Source organism: Rhamphochromis longiceps, linkage group LG10 (assembly GCF_057381845.1).
Source record: "Rhamphochromis longiceps isolate RC_006_pf linkage group LG10, R_longiceps_female_GT1.1, whole genome shotgun sequence".
Classification (NCBI taxonomy): domain Eukaryota; kingdom Metazoa; phylum Chordata; class Actinopteri; order Cichliformes; family Cichlidae; genus Rhamphochromis; species Rhamphochromis longiceps.
The window spans coordinates 17,144,220-17,162,495 of record NC_140566.1 but is presented as its reverse complement, the minus strand read 5'-3'; the positions used below and the strand labels follow the sequence as shown (position 1 = coordinate 17,162,495).

At 39.4% G+C, this 18,276-nt stretch overlaps 1 protein-coding gene across 1 annotated transcript; it reads right to left on the bottom strand.

Annotated features, from left to right (window-relative positions):
- Positions 1-59: 59 nt before the first annotated feature.
- LOC146660636 (rho GTPase-activating protein 42-like) lies at positions 60-18,099 on the bottom strand. The gene is made up of 24 exons (XM_085420604.1): positions 17,484-18,099; positions 14,797-14,892; positions 14,641-14,702; positions 10,459-10,530; positions 8,016-8,117; positions 7,814-7,924; positions 7,140-7,244; positions 6,451-6,580; positions 6,228-6,328; positions 5,467-5,576; positions 5,288-5,366; positions 5,122-5,161; positions 4,952-5,014; positions 4,793-4,867; positions 4,619-4,703; positions 4,482-4,540; positions 4,224-4,329; positions 3,965-4,124; positions 3,722-3,872; positions 2,264-2,959; positions 1,987-2,140; positions 1,521-1,592; positions 1,337-1,416; positions 60-662 (listed from the first exon to the last, which is right to left on the bottom strand). Exons 1-24 carry the CDS (start codon positions 17,635-17,637, stop codon positions 574-576), a joined length of 2,952 nt encoding a protein of 983 aa, XP_085276730.1. The 5' UTR covers positions 17,638-18,099; the 3' UTR covers positions 60-573.
- Positions 18,100-18,276: the final 177 nt, after the last annotated feature.

The window sequence follows — 18,276 nt, the reverse complement described above, 5'->3', positions numbered from 1 at the left end:
TGCAAAATAAGAAACATGCATTGTAATAATAAGTGTCACCTCAATCTACAGATTAAACCTTATTTTTTAGCAAAAGTATTTATTAAAACAGCAAACTGACTGAGCCAGCAGGAAAAAAAGATGTTTTGGCAGGATTCAGACCAGCAGTTCATACAGTTTTAAGGCACAGTGGTGTGAACACTTCATTTCTAATCTTAACGTAGTTTTAATTAAACATATAAATTACCAAAACTGATAGAAAAACACTGTTTCCATGTACCTATTTGACACATTTAATCTAAAGGTGGCATCCTCAAAAAAGGAGCTGATAATGGCGATTAGTAGAAACGATCAGACATTAGTCAAATATTACCATCTAGTGTATGATAAGATGGTTAATAAAGCATAACATGGTTACATACAGTATACATATTGTTCATATCCTGCCACAGTAGTCAGTGATAAGAGTCACAGTTACATGATAAATATATTATATCTTTAATCAGCAGCACAAAGCAGAACTTTATGTACTGGAGATCAGCAAAGTCCAAGTAAAATCCATGTTTCAGTGATGTGGTGACATGATCAGGAACATCACATGTACGTGATGTAGTTTTCAGGTACCAGGCCTGTTCTGCCATTGTATGTTGCTTGAAGCCATCCTGGTTCCACCGACGGGCACACTACAGACACAAACAGATCAGTTAAACTCAGCAAGTCGAGACAAAGACCCTCGTAAACCACTCACATTTCATATGATGACTTACACAGACACCCATAACCTTGCTCTCTACAACCTACAACTCAAGCTGAAGAACTGCTGTTATGTTAGGATGGCACAAACTTTACAAGATCCAGTGACCCTCATGCTAAATTTTAGTCCAGATCATGACGTTTCTAATGAACCTTTCAACAATGAACAATGAGTAATGCTTTTTAATACTCACAAAACAGCAAAGATATGTAATTAAAGTTCAATGAGCTACAATGCTGTAATGTAGGTCAATTGTCTGAGCTAGTTTTATGAATGAACAAAACACAGCTTAAAACACCCCTGAACACCTGATACTGAGATTCAGTCTGTGTAGAGATGAGCAAGAACAAACGAACAAGTCCAACAGAAGCTTCAGGTAGAAGCAGTGATGTTAGCTCGCCAATGGAACAGGCCTTACCCAGTCTCGCCTAACTGATTTGTTGCATGAAATGACATCACAGTGTATGCACACTCGAGAAAACACAAAAACATCTCAATACCAGCTGGCCCGTGGAGCAGATGCCACATGTTATCCAGGTACCGATATCATTGTTATACTAGTAGTAAACAGAGCCAGTGCTCCCTCAGCGGATTTAATCTTACCATTTGAGAACAGCGCCCCCTGTGGAAAACTGAGTTCATGGCTGTGTTCTGCTTCACAGGAGTAAAGAGCTTTAGCGTCCCTAAGAAAACAAAAAATAATTTAAAGTCAAAGTCAGTAAAGGGGAGTTTTTGTGTGCAAAGATGTGGCAGCTTAAAAAGTAGAGAAACCTCAAAGTTAATATACCTTCCAGTGGAACACACGTCTAACGCTGAGGAGAATATTGAACTTTCGCGCTGCGGCAGTCTCGCTGATAATCTGTCACACACAAACACAAAACTATCATCTGCGGTACGTAACTTGAAAAACATTTCCTGAGATAATTTCCATCTTTAATTGAGGGTCAATAAGTGACCAGGTCTGGGTTGAGAGCACCATCTAATAACAAGCAGCTAAACTGTCATTTTAATAATTTTAATAAATGATTCAGGCTGTTCCTCAGCCCAGACAAGAAAGAAAATACTCTAAGAAACTTTAATTTAAAGCCAACAAGCGCAATCCACAGCATTGATTGTTACTTTGAAATATTCTTTAAGCCAGCAGCTGTTTCTTCAGTCAGCCATGCAGCCTGATTTTCTCCTGAGCTTTTGGTTCAAAGGTAAAACTGTGCGGTTAGACCACCTTGATATTAAATCATTTTACAGGCACTCACAGTGATCCAGGTCTCTGATAACCATTGCTGGACACAGAGTGTTTCGAGGTCAGATCAGAGCCACAGCGGATGCGTGAACTTTTACGCATGTGCGTAGCCTCCTGTGGGTCCAGCGACATGAGACTCTGCACCGATCCGTGACAGCTTTTGTAATCTGCGACAAGCCACACAAGAAATCAGAAGCAAACAAGGGACTCGTATTTATAGTTTATCTTTAAACTACAGCTTCGACTTTGCATTTCTGCAAAAGGCTGAGCAGGTGAACAGAGTTACGCACCCTCAGAGATGTGTAGGGAGGTGAGAGAGGAAGACGTGGAAAGCCGGTAGGGAAACAGTGAAGAGGAGGAGGACGATGAGGAGGAGGCAGTTCTGTAAGCAGTTCTAAGCTGCCGAGGAGAGGTAGAATCGGACACTTTGGTGTCTGTGACAGTGGCACTGGGTGCATTTCTTCCATCCACCGAATGGGTGCTTTTCAGAGAGGAGACAGACGCCACCCTCTGAACTGGTCCAGCCTCCCTGAGCGAGGAGGCGCGCTCTACTGACGAGTTCTGGGCGGAGGAGGTGGATGTGGAGGCTCTGGAGGGAGATCTTGACTCTTTCCCAGAAGCCAAGGAGTCAACTGAGTTCCTTTTGATAGACTTCTCCACAGCAGAAAGTAAAGAGGATGTGGAGGAGGAGACAGAGGACGTCTGCTGAGTTGGAGTGAGCTGAGTGGATGTCCAGGATGCAGAAGGCAGGAGGTGGGGGGAGGAGGCACTGTCTGTCGGGGGTTTCTGACCTTTACCGTTTTGTGGCAGTGAGCAAGAGGAAGCTGCAGCAGGAGAGGATTGTTTTGACGAGGGTGAGCTGGGCTCAGCAGCAGGAGAGGACGGAGGTGAGGTTTGAGACAATCCGTTCTTTTCAGAGGAGTGTGAGGACAGAGACTCCTGGCTGCCCATCGGAGTCGTGCTGGAGCTGCTACTGAATGTATCACCTAGAAGGAGAAATGGAAACAAACCCTTCAAATAAGACTTTCGAAATATTAATGCATTAGCCTGTCATCTCACTTTCTCACTGACTTATTCTAGTAATGCAGCTAAAACTCTTTGAAAAAAAATTTCTTGGTTCATGCTTTAATACCAGATTTACCAGTAAGAACGCTCAAAATGTTTTCGACATCAGCCATAATTTAATAATGTGTGTATTTATGTTATTCATATAGCACTTTTTAAATGAGATATTAAGTGGTTTATAATTTAAAGTGAGAGGAAACTGATGGTCACCCACTTATCAATGACACTACTCCTCCACCCCTGAAAAAGAGCAATAAATTGCACTGTACATTTTAAGAAATAAACTGCAAATATGACACAAACTAAAACTCATATATGCAATTAATAATTACTGTTTGTTTTTATCTCATCAGAAGTTTAAATAAACACTCCTTTTTTGTTTAAAAAAAAGCACAATTTTCTGGCAATTATTTCATTTGGACTTTAAAGGTTACATTTAATTCTGTGGAGATATTTTGGCATTAATGAGATGCAGTTTTTAGGAGAACGGGTGTCAACTTACAGATATGGTCTTTTAAAAACAAAATAATTTGCAAACACTGCAAACAGCTGATTGGATCCATCAAAATGAGAGGCATTCTTCTATTATCTTCTCTCGAAGCAGCAGAAAATGGATATGTAGTTGCTTCCATTTGTATTTGAGCAAAATGTTTGACTTCATGTGTTTAGATACTGAGACTCACTGTCATTGTCTGCCAGGCAGAGAGCAGGAGGGTAAAGGCGGGCTCGTCTCTTTCCAGATGACAGACAGATGGCCTTGCTCCTGCGGGGAGTCGACCGAGAGGATGGAGCCTGAGGCAACGGCACTGACAGGTCTGGGGCCTCACTGAAGATCTAAGTGCAGAGTATACACTTACATTAAGTGTGTGTGTGTGTTTGTGTGTGTGTGTGCATTAAAGCGTTGGTGTACGTCTCTGTAAGCGCACCTTGTCATGGTTTTCAATAATAATCTCCACCACAATGTTCTGAAACTTGATGTTCATCATAGCAGCCACTGTCTCCTCCTGGGACCTCATCAAAGTGGGACCGAAGATCATTCCCAGGTTGGACACAGTCATCATATTTTCGTTGCTGTGAGAGGACACCCTGCACACACACAGACACGCAAACAGTGGGCAGTTTTATTTATGGCAAACAAACAGAAAAAATATCAAACAAAGCATTATGAAATCAAAATGTGCATACTTAAGGAGATGGTTGGTTAAGAGGTCCAACATTGTTCTGTTTTTTTCTGGTAACTTGTGTACAAGAGCATGAATGGCTCTCACTCTGTGGTTCAGCTCATCATATCCTTTAAACAAGCACAGGGTACACAGGGAGGGATGTGATTTGCTTCTGTTTACATCACATACAATACGTGAAGTGACAGTTTCAATCTAAATACTTCTAAAATGTTGTCTCTCAGGCTGTACTCTGTAATATAAAGAGGCGGTAAGATTTTACTTGCAGCCCTGATGAAGTCTTTATGCAGCCTGTAAGTCAGCAGTGGTTCTGCCAGGCACCTGCACACACAGAATGATAGAAATGAGAAATGTATAATTCATGAGGTGCATAACTAATAAAAAGGAGCTTTTTGCTACCTGAAGTAATCCTTGAGGCCACTAGTTATGGTCTTGGTGTCCCAGGCATCTGCCTCCAGCTGCATGTCAGAGGCAGCTGTAGAAGCTGTGAATAACAGACTTTTAAATATACCTGATAATCTTTGGAGTGGAATAAATCTTCCCTATGCACAGGAATAACAGGGCGTATCTCACCAAACACACTCGTCATCAACCGCTGGACCTTAGAATTCACTCCTCCTGTCCTGTAGAGTCCAAGAGTTGTAATGCCTGCAGGTTTTAACATATATTTCACAATAAGCTCTCAAAAGAATTCAATTTTTCCCACATGAACATTTTAAGGATGAGGAATACCTCTCGCTTCAACCAGCTCGATACACTTCTTAACAAATTTGAAGCCTGCCTCATTTAGAAATGCTGTAAATCACAAACACAAGATCAAGTAAATCTCTGAGGCACTCCGACACACATGCTCTAAGATGGTAATAAACAGAGAATTGAATACAAAGCTTTTCAGCACTTACTCTCTTCTTTTTTACTGAGCAATGATGGCAGAGTGTATATCTGAACAAAGAAGGACAAAAGGTTATTTAGTGCAAGAGCAAGAATATGAGTATAATAATATATCTAGGTGAGCTATCCTTGAAACCCCTTCCATTGGTAAGTTATTAATAGTGGATATTTTCATACAGGCTCCTTCCCATCCATTGCCTCCATCCACAGCCGTCTGTTGGCCTCTGAAAGCGCCTGCAGGGTGATCACACCCTGTCTGCAGTGAAAGGGAGGTTATTTTAGCTAAGAAAACTCCGGCAGCAAAATCTCTGTTTATTCAGTTCACAAATAATCTCTTGGTTTTGTTTTCATCTCACCTCTCCACCACCTCGATGTCGAAGCAGAAGCGTTTGTCTATTGAATCGGTCTTCCTTCGAACGCACGAGCGCAGCCTAAACATCTCTGGTGTATTGTGCACCACGCCGTTCTGTTAACAAGGAAATGTGCTTTCAGTATGTGCTATTATAGCCTAATAATGCATCTGACAAAGTTTGAGCTTTTGGTATAGTCAATAAATATTACTGCTCAATCCTTTTAGTACCATATTTGTGCTTTTGCAAGTCCTACTTTTCAGTCTTTGCCAAAATACTACAAATAAGTAGCTTTCACAGCTTCATGTTTTTGTAAATGTTTTAGTAACAAATTATTTTAGTTTTATTACACAGATTTCAAATTATTGAGTTCCCTGCTTGTTTTATTTGGTTTTAATTATTTGGCTCCTTTAATTTTTTAACATTCTTTTTGACTGTATTTATTCATCTTAAGCTATTTTAGTACACACTTATTTTTAATTTTTGTCTGTTATAACAAAGGCATTTCCTAACTTTTGGGATAAATAAAGTATATCTTATCTTGGTGTGTGCAGGAGGAAGGATGTTTTCAAAGCAGTGCTGGTGGACATTCAAGTAAAGAGCTGTGATGCCTAAACCTTATATGTCAGAGCTGAGCTGTCAGAAATCACAGACCACACCGAAGTAGTTTCAAAATTGGAAAGTGAGCCCAGTGCAGAAGCATCTGATGACCATGTTTGGTAGTAAATGGGCTAAAACGTGTAAAAACACGGTGTGGGTTTCCTCACCTGTCTGCTGGCTGGTCTGATCTCTGTGTTGCTCATGGTGAACATCTTGGAGCTCCTTTCATAAGTACAGTAGTATCTGGTCCACACACTTCCCAGTGGACCTACATAATAGATAGAATACACATTTTCATGGAGCTGAACGTGAATGTTTTCAGTTTGAATGTGAGTCTAGGATCTTCTAAGAATAAGGGAGAGGACAAAGTATAAGAGTTGCATGTCTTACGTTTCTCCTGTATATACAGATATCCCTCCATGGTAAAGCAGCTGGGCGCTTTGAAGTCCTCTTCTGCAGATCTGATCCTCTTCATCAACCTCTCAACCTCGGCGCGTGTACTTTCAAAGTTATTGCGAGCCTTAATAACAAACACATGCATAATTTGTACAGGAAACCACAATAGAATGAGACTTGCTTGATGGTCATTAAGTATACAAATCTTTAAACAATGTAGTCAGGAAATGGTTTCTTCATCTAGTCTACATTACTACAAGAGTTTCTTTGTTAATCTGAGCTCATTTTCTCTTATATATTATTCAAAGCAGTGGACTGACTTTATATTTGCATTTAAAAAAAATCCAGCTTTAAAAAATAAAAAAGACACACAGGTTTTCACCTGATAGAGAAGTAGCAGTAGATATAATTTAAAAGACCTTACAAACAAACTTAAAAGTCTAAAAAAGTTTACGGGGCCCAGTACATTTTTGCAGTCTGGAAATAATTGATTAAAGAGAGCCTATTTAGATCACTTTCACTTTCATAATAGTTATATAGTGCCAGATGGATCTAAACCTTGTCTGTAAGATAATTTAATTAATGCCTAAAATGTAAATAAATCAGACAAAACACATCATAAACAAGTAAGCATTAAAGGCTCCAGATGTTTTTCAAAACATATGCAGTTAACAATCACTTACATTTTGCAGATTAAACTGAAGCTGCTGCTTATAGGGTTCAAACTCAGAGGCCAACTCGTATCCCTCATGGTAAAATGTAAACAACCCCTGAAGGAAGGCTAAAAGCTGGAGAGCAGAGGCACAGGAAAATGTTAGCTGGGGGCTTGGGAGTGAAGAGTATAATGAGAGGATTACAAAAGAATGATTGTCAGTCATCGACTCAATCAATCCAAAATAACTTCAGCTGGAGAAAGCCTCTCTATCTCTGTCTGTTGTTTGGTTTGCTGCCCTTGTTTACCTTACAACAAAGAGTTTCCTTTTCTGTCTGCCAGAAAAATCTCAGTGCAGGAAGTGCTGTTACAGCAACAGGAAGTGGGCTCTACTGATATGTATCATTAAACATGTTTATCACTGGGCAAACACTCCGTGTAATGTATACTTTTCAGAAAACGACTTTCTTTTTACTTTAAAACTGAAATTTTATAACTTGATGTTTATGACACAGAAGAGACTCATTACTTAATATTTTCCTGTGATGTCGCACTGGTGACTAGGTTTTCCCTCTACTGATCAGAGCAAAAAGTAAAGTGTGAACTGGCAACTCGACACAGGAAGCAAATACCTGATAATGATTTCATCGTGTTTCGTGTTACGAAAAGTGAAATTTCTATGGCACTTGTGTTATGTGAACTCACCGGCTCTACAAATTCAAACTTCTTTCTCTCCTGCACTTCTTGGATCTTGAAGACATACTGGAGAGACGCATCATAAAAAATCTGCCTGTCTTTACTCATCTGTGAGTCAGCCTGCAACAGATACAGCAGAAACACCACACAGTGTTTAGTGTATTTAATGTTTACGCTTTATTTATATGTAACAACTTATGTAGAGTTTTACCTCTTGCAGCTGGGACTCCTTCTTTTTGGAAGACAGACTGAGGTGTTTCTCCAGGACAGAGTAGTACCGTTCTGTTTCTTTGTCAAATTGCTTCTTTTCCTCCTGAAAAGAGTGAGGGATCCACAGACTTAAATAAATAAATACATTTAAATCTGCCAATAAAATGCATACAGTTTACATTTTAGGTAACACAAATGTGTCACACATGGACTTTTACATCTCTGTTAGCAGGGCTGAAAGTCTTAACATAACACATAACAGATGTGCCGTGGCCAGTGACGAAACAAGCATAAGTTACAGTATTTTATTCTTTTAATGTTTTTTTTCACTTAAACCATAAACTACTATTTTAATTGTATTAATTTTAATTGTAATTGTATAATTGTATAAAGTTAACAAGAAAATTATCTTGGTCATTTTGAGGTTTAGACTGTTTGCTAGATATCCAGATCGGCAGCACAAGGATGCTGGAGCCTATTCCCACTGACACTGCATGAAAAGCAAGCACATGCACTGCATAAGTACTGCACAAATACACCGCTTTTGACTGAATTCAGAAATGCCATAAAGCTGATACACAGCATACAAAATGGAAACAAGAATAATGCAAAATTATTTTTTTGCAAGTAATTAAAATATAGTTTTTTTTATAAATGTAATTTCCAATGTAATTTGTGACTTTTTGCTGTAAAATGTAAATAAAGAATGTCTGTTCAGTTGTTCAAATTGAGGAACTGAACAGACTTAAGTGTTGTTCAGACTTAAGTGGGTTTTATACTTTCCACATCTGCGAATCTTCTTGGGTGTCTGTGAATTTCAATTACAATGCACCAACTACATATGCGCGTAGGCAGTGCAGTTTAAAGAAGTATAACTGGAATGATTACTCAGTCGTTGGGTCTCCAGTGGTCCGTGTATAATCGAGGCTTTAAAATATCTCATCATCTACATCTCTCCATGCTACCCTGTCGCACCTGGAGCACCAGGGGAGCTACACACGCCTCCTCTTTATTGACTTTAGCTCTGCCTTTAACACCATCCTTCCTCACAGCTGGTGTGCAAGCTGTTAACCCTAGGAGTCCCATATTCCACCTGTCTATGGATTAAGGACTTTCTGACAAACCGTACACAAAGGGTTACGGTGGGCCCCCACATCTCCTTTTTTTAAAAATCAGTCTTTTGTAATTATATTTAAACTTTTTCTCTTGACACCACAGGCTAAAACTTTATCATACAAAGTAGAAGCTATATATGAACATATTCCAGAAACACCACCATCTTCTCTGGGTTAACGCTTATTTGAAATGGACTGAGGCAAAGCAGAAAACTGCTCTGTGGTCAGACTAAAGCGGAGACACACCTTTATCTGGTTTGTTATCAGTGCTCAGCTCAAAAGTTTGAATCTCCTGGGGTGCGTCAGTGCCTGTGAAATTAACAGCTTACACATCTTAAAAGGGGCCGTCAATGCTGAAGGTTTTACAGCAACTTGTGCTCCCAGATTGTCTTTTCAGTGAAGGCCTTGGATATTTCAGCAAGACAATGCCAACTACTCAACCAGTATGGCTTCACAGTAGAAAAGTCTTGCAGTCCAGACCTTTCAGCAGCTGAAAACATTTGGACATTATGAAATAAAAAAATATGGGGCTGTTGAGCAGCTTTAACTGGTTATATTTGCAAATCACTGCGTTCCATTTTTTGTTTCAATTTCTCACATCGTCCTAACTTCTTATGTAATTTGTTTTATTCTACAGATAAAAGTTAGGCAGTCACTAAAGTTTTGAGTTTATCCTGCTGGAACTGTGAGTTTCAGTAGCACATTTTTTGGAAGAGACACACTAAAAATAGTTACGATAACATCTCTTTTACAAAAACAGCTGTAGCTCTCAATGCCACACGTGTATCTCTATTCTCTGAGAAGTGACTACTGGCATTTCTCACGCAAACACCTGCAACATTTCAGGCTGAGGAGTTACTTCCAGTAATACAAAGAAGTGAGCTTTGATTTCATTTTCAGGACTAGTAATCGACCACGTGATGCTGCTATCTACATCCTTATTTTTCACTGAAAAAGAAAAGAGGAAACCAAAAAATAGATAAAACTGGATTATACAACTCGAGACAGCTGCTGAAACCAGACACCAAACTCATTTTTTGTTTACACTGTCTGTCTGAGTTCAACCATCCCTCTGTCTGTGACGTGCTCCTTTTCTTGCCCTCCCAGCGTCCGTTCCCATGACCTTGTTGCTGACACTGGACTGTGATCCATCATTTATCTCGACAAATTGGATTCTCTGATCGCTGACTAACAACCCGAGCGGGACCAGAAAGAAGCAGAGTGATCTGTCTGATCACCACCCAGAGTGCTGCATACCAAATGAAAGCAACATCCATGTTCATAATCTACTCAGCAGTGACCCTTCGACTATAAGAAGAGGAGGTATACCTTTACAGCTCCAATCTGTTCCTTCCGAAACTTCTCGAGTGGTGAGATCAAAACATCATCAGCATTTTGGATCTAAGAGATGAAAACAGAAAATGCAGTCAGCTCAGTGTGTCATATCGAGTAAATATCGAGACAAGCAACATAAATAAAGCAACAGCTCCCATGAGGGCTTTAGCGTCTCACTCAAAATAGCTTTTATCAACTGGTCAGCAGAGGCTTGCCTTTTATTATTCTGAGAGTTTTACCTTAAAACAGGAAAATTTAATTCAAAATATTTCAAATCAATATGCTAACAAGACAATCTATCGAAAACTTCACCAAATTGTTGTATAAAAGCAAATTTCTGGTTGAGATTTACTCTATTTACCTTGTCAAACACCTTTTAATGCCTACACTTTACCTGCTGCTGACATAACAAAAAAAAAACAAAGCTTAAGCTTCATCACCTTGAAGAGCTGTTCAAACATCACAGTAACACCCAGCACAAACATTTAGTTATGATTTCGTCATGCTTGGCACATACAGTACTCTGCCAAAGCCTCAAGCCATCTCACATTCCTTTATATTGTGCCAAAGCCAGACTTTCTGAAGGTCTTTTAAAGCTTTTCTTTTGACATCGGCTCCTTTTTCACACATTTGCTATCCAGTCTTTGTATCTGACCATTTGCAAAATGACAATTATCCCAAACAAACTGCATACCTGGATAGAAAACACACAATGAAACACTATTAGTCATGGATTGGCCTCCCCACAATAATGTTGAACCTGGACTTCAACATCAACAACAACAGTGTGAGATTAGAATGGAACAAAAGGCAGCCAACATCCAAAGGATAAAAAGAAAAAATCTGATTGTCCTTCGAGAAGCCTGTAGAATTGTTCCTGAAGACTACTTGAAGAAAGAAAGCTTGCCAAAGAGAGTTCAGGTCTTGTTGAAGAATAAAGTTGCTCGGTGGTGATATCCAATTTTGACTATAAGGTTTGTCAGAAATGCCCTTTTTTTTTTTTTTTTGCTTTATACAATGTATTCCTGTTGTCCTAGAAAAAGATAAAGACATGAGGGGTGGCTCAAGACTTTTGCACATCACTCTATTTAAAAACACTAGACATAAAACTGTTTTTTTGCCAGTAGTCATTGAAATACTGCAAACCAAAGAGCTCTGATGCAAAGTATTTCACAAAATATTGGCCAACACTGGCCTGTTTCATCAGAAAAATTACAGTAAAACTGCTGTAACATTTCTGCTGGTTGAGTTGCTGCAGTATGTATGAGAAACTTGTGAGTGAGAGGCTGTGGTACAGAGGGGTTATCAGAACTGAGGACTCTGGTGTTTACATTAGGTCTCTGCCCTCTTTAGTCAGGAGTCTATATATTGCAAATGTCGGTCAAATCTTACTTTGTTCTGTCTCAGTTGATTTAAGCATCAGACTATAAATATACCCCCACTCCCACATCATGACTCCACTTTCACTTTGACTTTCGTGCTGCCCTAATACCCCAAAAGAGATCTGGTTTCTTATTACATTCAGCTGGATGAAAGTGAAATCTAAGAGACTGAAGTCCATTGTCAGGTCACAATAATGGTCTTTTCAGGTTGGACGGGTAGGTATTTCAGAGGAACTCATTTGCTGGAATTTCCCTTAAACATAATAATGATAATAATGATGTTGTTAGAAGGGTTGGAGTAGTGCCACATTAAGTGGAAAAGCATGCAATCGAAATGCGTGCACACACATACACACTCACAAAGAGAAATGGGCAGTCAAACACACACACACAGGACCCTTATATGGACTTTCCCAGGCACTGGGGCTGTGCTCACGCTCACAGGGGAATTGGCAGAATAGGTTCCACATGGTGCCTCTGTAACCAGACCGTGCTCACAACCACAAAGACACACACATGAGGTTGCATACTATGCACATACATTGCACATGCGCACAGGTTTGCCTTCACACAGACTGTGCCAGACTCGAGTCACCCTGAAACAAAGACCTCTGACTGATGGAGGTTCTCTGAGTCAAAGACATTTCCCAAATTGCCATGGTGCACAAAGTGCTGTCGGTAAAACGTATTCACTAAAAAAAGAAGAAGGTGTGAATCAGACTTGTGGGAACTGGACTGAAGTAGGAGCTCGAGGAAGTGACAGTGGCTAAGAATGAGTTCAGCTTTTAAACAGAAATCCTGTACATAGTAACTAATAGGGCTGCTCAATTAATCGAATTTTAATCACGATTACGATCTGGGCTTTCAACGATCATTAAAAATGACTGAGCCGATTATTAGCCCCTCCCTCATTTATCCGCGACACCTTAAAGGCCGGTCCGTAAAAAGTATTGTCGGGCATAAACTGGTCCGTGGCGCAAAAAAGGTTGGAGACCGCTGATTAAGAGGACCCGAGGGAAGCTCGGAAAGCTAAGCAGAAGTTATTTGGAGAGGAGAGTGACTGCCGTTGGTTGAAAAGAGAGGTTAAAAAAAACTTCAGTGGTGTTGCACACTATTTTATATTATTTTTTAAAGTCATTGTTAACCCTTTAAATCCGGTCAGAGCAGCACGCTCCGTTTTGTGTAACGATTTTTAAATCCCTGTAGAACCTGAACCGTGTAAGCTAGCGCAATAATTTGTTTTGTATATGAAACCGGAGGAGTTGTACTTACATCTTATGCCATCAGCTTGTCCTCGGTCACGGTTTCCTTCCACATATAGCTTTGCAAAAATTGCATAAAAAGCGCTTGCAGGAACAAAAACATAATATTCCAGAAACACGCTTTGCCGATCCGATCAGCTGTTAGTAACACTTCCCACAGTGAAACAGACATCAGCGCGAACTATCGCATGTCCGCCATTTCCTGGCCGAAACTGGAAGTGACGTCATTTTCGCGGAAATGTAGTTTTTTACTTGTAGGCCTTAAAAACCTATACTGGTCATGTTTGACTTTTCTGAATAGTTTCTGAGATGCTTAGAACTCAAATTGCACTGCTGGAAATAGTTTATTTTGATGCACCTGCTGTTTTCTTTGCAAATTTGCATCATAGGATTGTTTTTTTGTTTTTTCTGCAGTGTATATAAAAATTGGTGTATCTCAAAAATAAAACTATGAAGACACTCAAAATAAATTTCCTGTTGTTGTAAACTATTTTTTGCAACTTTTTTGTATTTAAAGTTTTAAGGGATAAACCTCTTAAATTTCTCCAAGTAGAAATATATGTAAAAAACAAAACAAAAACTATTTTCAATTTTTTTGTAGTTTATTGCACTTTTTTGCAATTAATGTAGTTACTATGGACTTAATGCATACATATTATTAAAATATGGGCCATATCAGTTGTATAGCAACTTGAAATGCTCCCACAAATGGCACTACAACATGTAAAAAAATAATATAAGCTCTGGCGGACTTAGTTCTATGGTAGGTCTTAAAGGGTTAAATAAATATCGTCAAATAATCGAGATCTCAATTTCAGTGAAAATAATCGTGATTATCATTTTTGCCATAATCGAGCAGCCCTAGTAACTAATGACTTAAATCTTAATCAGTAATGGTGAATAAACATGTTTTTTTTTTGTCCACTTGGGCTGGTGAAAAAGTTGTGAACACATTTACAGTCACATATTGGGTTGATCATTAGCATTCATTTGAAATTGCTTTCTAGCCTCCTGGTGATCCTATTTTTAATATTTACTCCTTTTTTGGTCAGTGTATAGTAGTTAGTAAGGTAATGTACAGTGAGATGGTTTCAGCTCGGCCAAAATGACACTGAGAAAGAACTGAGAGGGAACCAAAACAGGCTAGTTTCAGTTCTCTCGTGATAAAGTTCTGCAGACCTGAAGGAAGCCTCAGATTCAAGTGGTATTTTTTCCCTTTCATGCTGCCACAGTATTTTCAAATTCTTACTATTAAAAAAAAAATTACAGGTGCTTAAAGATGGGATGCACTTGCTGCTTTCTGCTGCTCAACAGGAGACATAGAGTGCGAACACATTTCTGGTTGGTTTAGACTTTGGTGATAGCAGTTTGGTTAATTTTTTTAAGAGATGAGCATAGTCAGCCAGAGAAAGATGACAGGTATAAATATCTACAAGAACAAACATCCTACAGTTAGTTATCAATGTATCAAACTGCTACCAAGTCTGTATTTCTACGCACCCACACTCAAATACAATCACACATTTTCTTACCAGACGTTTTCTCTCCTCTTCCATGGTGCTTAAGAGCTGAGAGAACTCCTTTAAAGACTGGGCTGCAAAATAAATAACACATCCCACTGCTGTAACAGGCTTTGCATATCTTAAATATTGTGCAAGCTTGTGTAAAAAGTGGCATTTCTGTCTCACCTATATTGACCTCATCATCAGTCTCTGCATCTCCAATGCATTCAAACTGAAACTCCTGCAGAGACTGTGAGAATCGCTGTACAGCAAGAGAAAGACCTGAGGAAGACAGGTAGAAGTTCATTACGTCAACTAAAGCATTGTTAACAGCTGGATTACGGGTAACATCTTTAACTTAGCCTGTTTAGCTTTTTGCACAAGTTGCCATCAGCGGCCACCTGAAATGCTCCCTTTGTTCTACAGGTTGCAGGGAAAAATCACTTATTCCATCCTGTAATAAACCATTAATATATTTTCCTACAAGTCTCTTCAAGTGTGATGTAAATGAAGTGCCACACCCTGCAACAATCTCCTGTGTGTTTACGTGTCCAAACAACACTCCAATAATAGAGTTTAATACCACAGTTTATTCTCTAAGGCACACAAAATACTTGGCTGCATTCTGTCATTAACACACCCTGAGATTGTTGTGCAGGGCAGCCGCTGAGAAAACATCTTAATCATACCACTCCACTGCAAACTGGTAATAAAACCATTAAACTGTCATTTATATTTCTATCAGTGTACACCAGATTACTGCAAAAACTTTGTTCAGGTTGAATGTATGAAAACAACAAAACAACCACTTCATTCTGCACTCGATTTGGTGTCCAGGACTGTTTATGTCCTAGACTGCATTCGTGCAGAAAAATGTGCTTAATGTGCTTATTGTGATGAGGGTTTGTTTGGTGTCAAATAACTTGCTTTTGACTGGTTTTCAGGTTATTTCACATCTGTGTGGTCACAGAGCAGTCAAACACCTTGTGTGTTTAAGGTGACCCCCTCGTGTTCCCTCAATCTTACAATTCAACACTGTTAGGCACACACTTTTTCCAAAGTATGGCTTTTTACTTAGAGGCTGCACCAAAAGACATCATTTCATCAAGGTTCTCCTGAAGTTAACATGTGGAAATCACCACAATAACACAAACATTGGAGACTTTTGTGAAGTATAAACACAATAAAATATACAACTACAATAAAGACTCGAAAACCCTTAATAACTGTGTAAAACTAGTGGTAGGTGATTCTCAAGAGGTTTTTTTTTTCAGCTCAAAATGAGATGTGCCATTTCATGGATGAACTAAAACCTAGATTATTATCAGAGAAATCATCCTCTGAACAGTTAACAACAGTTTTAAAGGCTGCTGGGATTTTTTTTTTTAAGAGAGAGAGGATGCATGAGAGTAAGACATCTAATGCGAAAAAGTACACATATTTACTTAGCAAGAGATTTGGAAAACATTCAAATAAAATATATCTCTCTTTCACTGATTTACTCTCAGCATTGGTAATATGTCCCACATTGTCCCTCACAAGCATACTTCTTGTCCTATATTTACTGTTTTTGAAGTCTGGTCATGCTTCTTTTAACAGAGGTTAAAACTCCAGCAACACTTGTGGTATTATTGCTTCACCCTGGTGAAAGCTGCAAGCTGAAATGTGGTGATCAAACAATAAAATTGAAGCTTCAGCCTCTTTAGACTTCATGTTCTTCTTCATCCAGTTCGGAAGTAGGTAAGGTTTTCTGACAAACCTCTGCCTTGTTTTGACCTTGTGTGTATACAGCTGGCAGCGGCAGGTGATGACCTCAGCCAACAGGTGAGCCAAAAACCCCACCCCCCCACCTTAATCAAACACTACAAACAACAAGGAGGTATATGCTGTTTGAAAGCTGTCATCAGGACAAGAACATGGCACCCAGTCAGTAACCCAGCCATGTGCCTTTATACTGTCAAATGAAGGTGTCAAAATTAATAAACACACAGTCATTAACGCGATCTTTGGGGGCTGACCTGTACTATGTAAGGTTATTTGATGGTGAATGCCATGAGACTGAGCAACCTTCTTTAAGACTTTCTTTGCATAGCATTTGCGTGTTCCAGTTATTTCCAACCATTTAATAAATACAAGGTATTCTGGGGCTGGCGTTTAAAAAAAATTGTATTCAGGAAAAACCCCAAATGTGATAATAATAAAGATTCATATGTGCAAAAATGTGAATATTTCCAGTTTTCCTCTGTTTTAAAGAAATTGAGAGTTTAGTGCCTTTAGGTTTAGTACTAATACCCAAGCAAAACAAGCTAAATTAACATTCTTCTGCCACTTTTAAAAAAAATACCCACTGTTTATAGAAAAAAAAAATCAAAAACATCACTGATATAGTTAATGTGGACATGGTCTTTTTATATATTTTCAGTAATCTAGCCGAAATCAGGTAACACCCAATAGTAGCTTGGTGGGTGGAGGTTAGGCGGTGGTCCTGCTGTTTTGGGCCCTCAAGGCAGTTGTCAGCTGTTTGCTGCTTTCTGCTAGTTAAAACCTGTATGTAACAGCAGACTACAATATTGTAAAGGTGACCTACATCAACAAATTAAGGTGAACAAATATTATTAATTATTAACTCGCGCAATAGCTGCTGTGTATATCACAGACCTACACTGTGCATAACACTGTAACTACCTTCCAAACTGTCCTGCTCATACTACACACACAAATGAAAAATGAGACACTCAAGGTTCAAGTCCCTACAGTGGTTCTGTTTGGAATGATACCCAGAGGACTTCCCTTTGGATCAGGTTGCATAAATCACTGCAAACTGTAAAGCACATTCGCTCCCAAGAATCAGCTATTAATCAGCGCGTACTTACTTTTAAGGGCAGATATGAGCATGTTTCCATCTTTGATGAGGTCTTTTATGAACCTGTTGGTTCGCTCCAACTCTATTTCATGGCACTGCAGCCGCTCTCTGAAATCCGGGCTGTCCAGGAAAGAATCACTGAACTCCAGCGTCGGCAGACCCATCGCTAGATTAATACACGCCGCTAATTACGAGAGAACAACAGCACGACGCCTTCTCTGCCTCCTCGGCGAGACACCAAACGGTGTTTCAGTGTGCTCCGAGCAAATTTCTCAGAAATTTCCTCCAGCTACTCTTTTTCATGCCTTTCTTACTTTTTTCCCAGCAGAACTTCCGGACACAAGAACACAACAGAGTCTCTGATAGAGAAGGCTTGGCTAAGCTATACAACGAGCTCCATGCAGCTTCTCTCCAGCCTTCTTACTGTCGCTACTTTCATATAAGGCGTCGCGCTGACTTCTTATTTACTTATTAGGTGAAGCAAAGCGGACGTACGGCCGTGCAGAGTAACTAACAGGGCTTAATGTTGGTCGCACCAAAGAAAGAAGTCGGCAAAGACTGGCTAACTTTGTCTACGGACGGATCCTAGTCTTGTTACTATGGGAACGGGAGACTCCTGCTGGCGCGTGCTGAAATTGGTGGAAAACTTGGCAAAGAATACAAATGGGCCGATAACTCTGTGATCCACAGGTTTTTAACAATATGAAAACCAGCGGCAGCAACAACAACAATAATTTTAATAATAGAAAATACTCGAGAAAATTTTTAAATAAATTATTTTCCTATGAATAAATACTTAAATA

Excerpts from the sequence above, each read along its gene's own strand:
- LOC146660636 (XM_085420604.1), bottom strand. The coding sequence starts at position 17,637 with ATGGGTCTGCCGACGCTGGAGTTCAGTGATTCTTTCCTGGACAGCCCG. Across the intron at positions 2,960-3,721 it reads CTGCCTGGCAGACAATGACA|GTGATACATTCAGTAGCAGC; the intron begins GTGAGTCTCAGT and ends TTCTCCTTCTAG. Across the intron at positions 1,593-1,986 it reads TATCAGAGACCTGGATCACT|ATTATCAGCGAGACTGCCGC; the intron begins GTGAGTGCCTGT and ends TGTGTGTGACAG.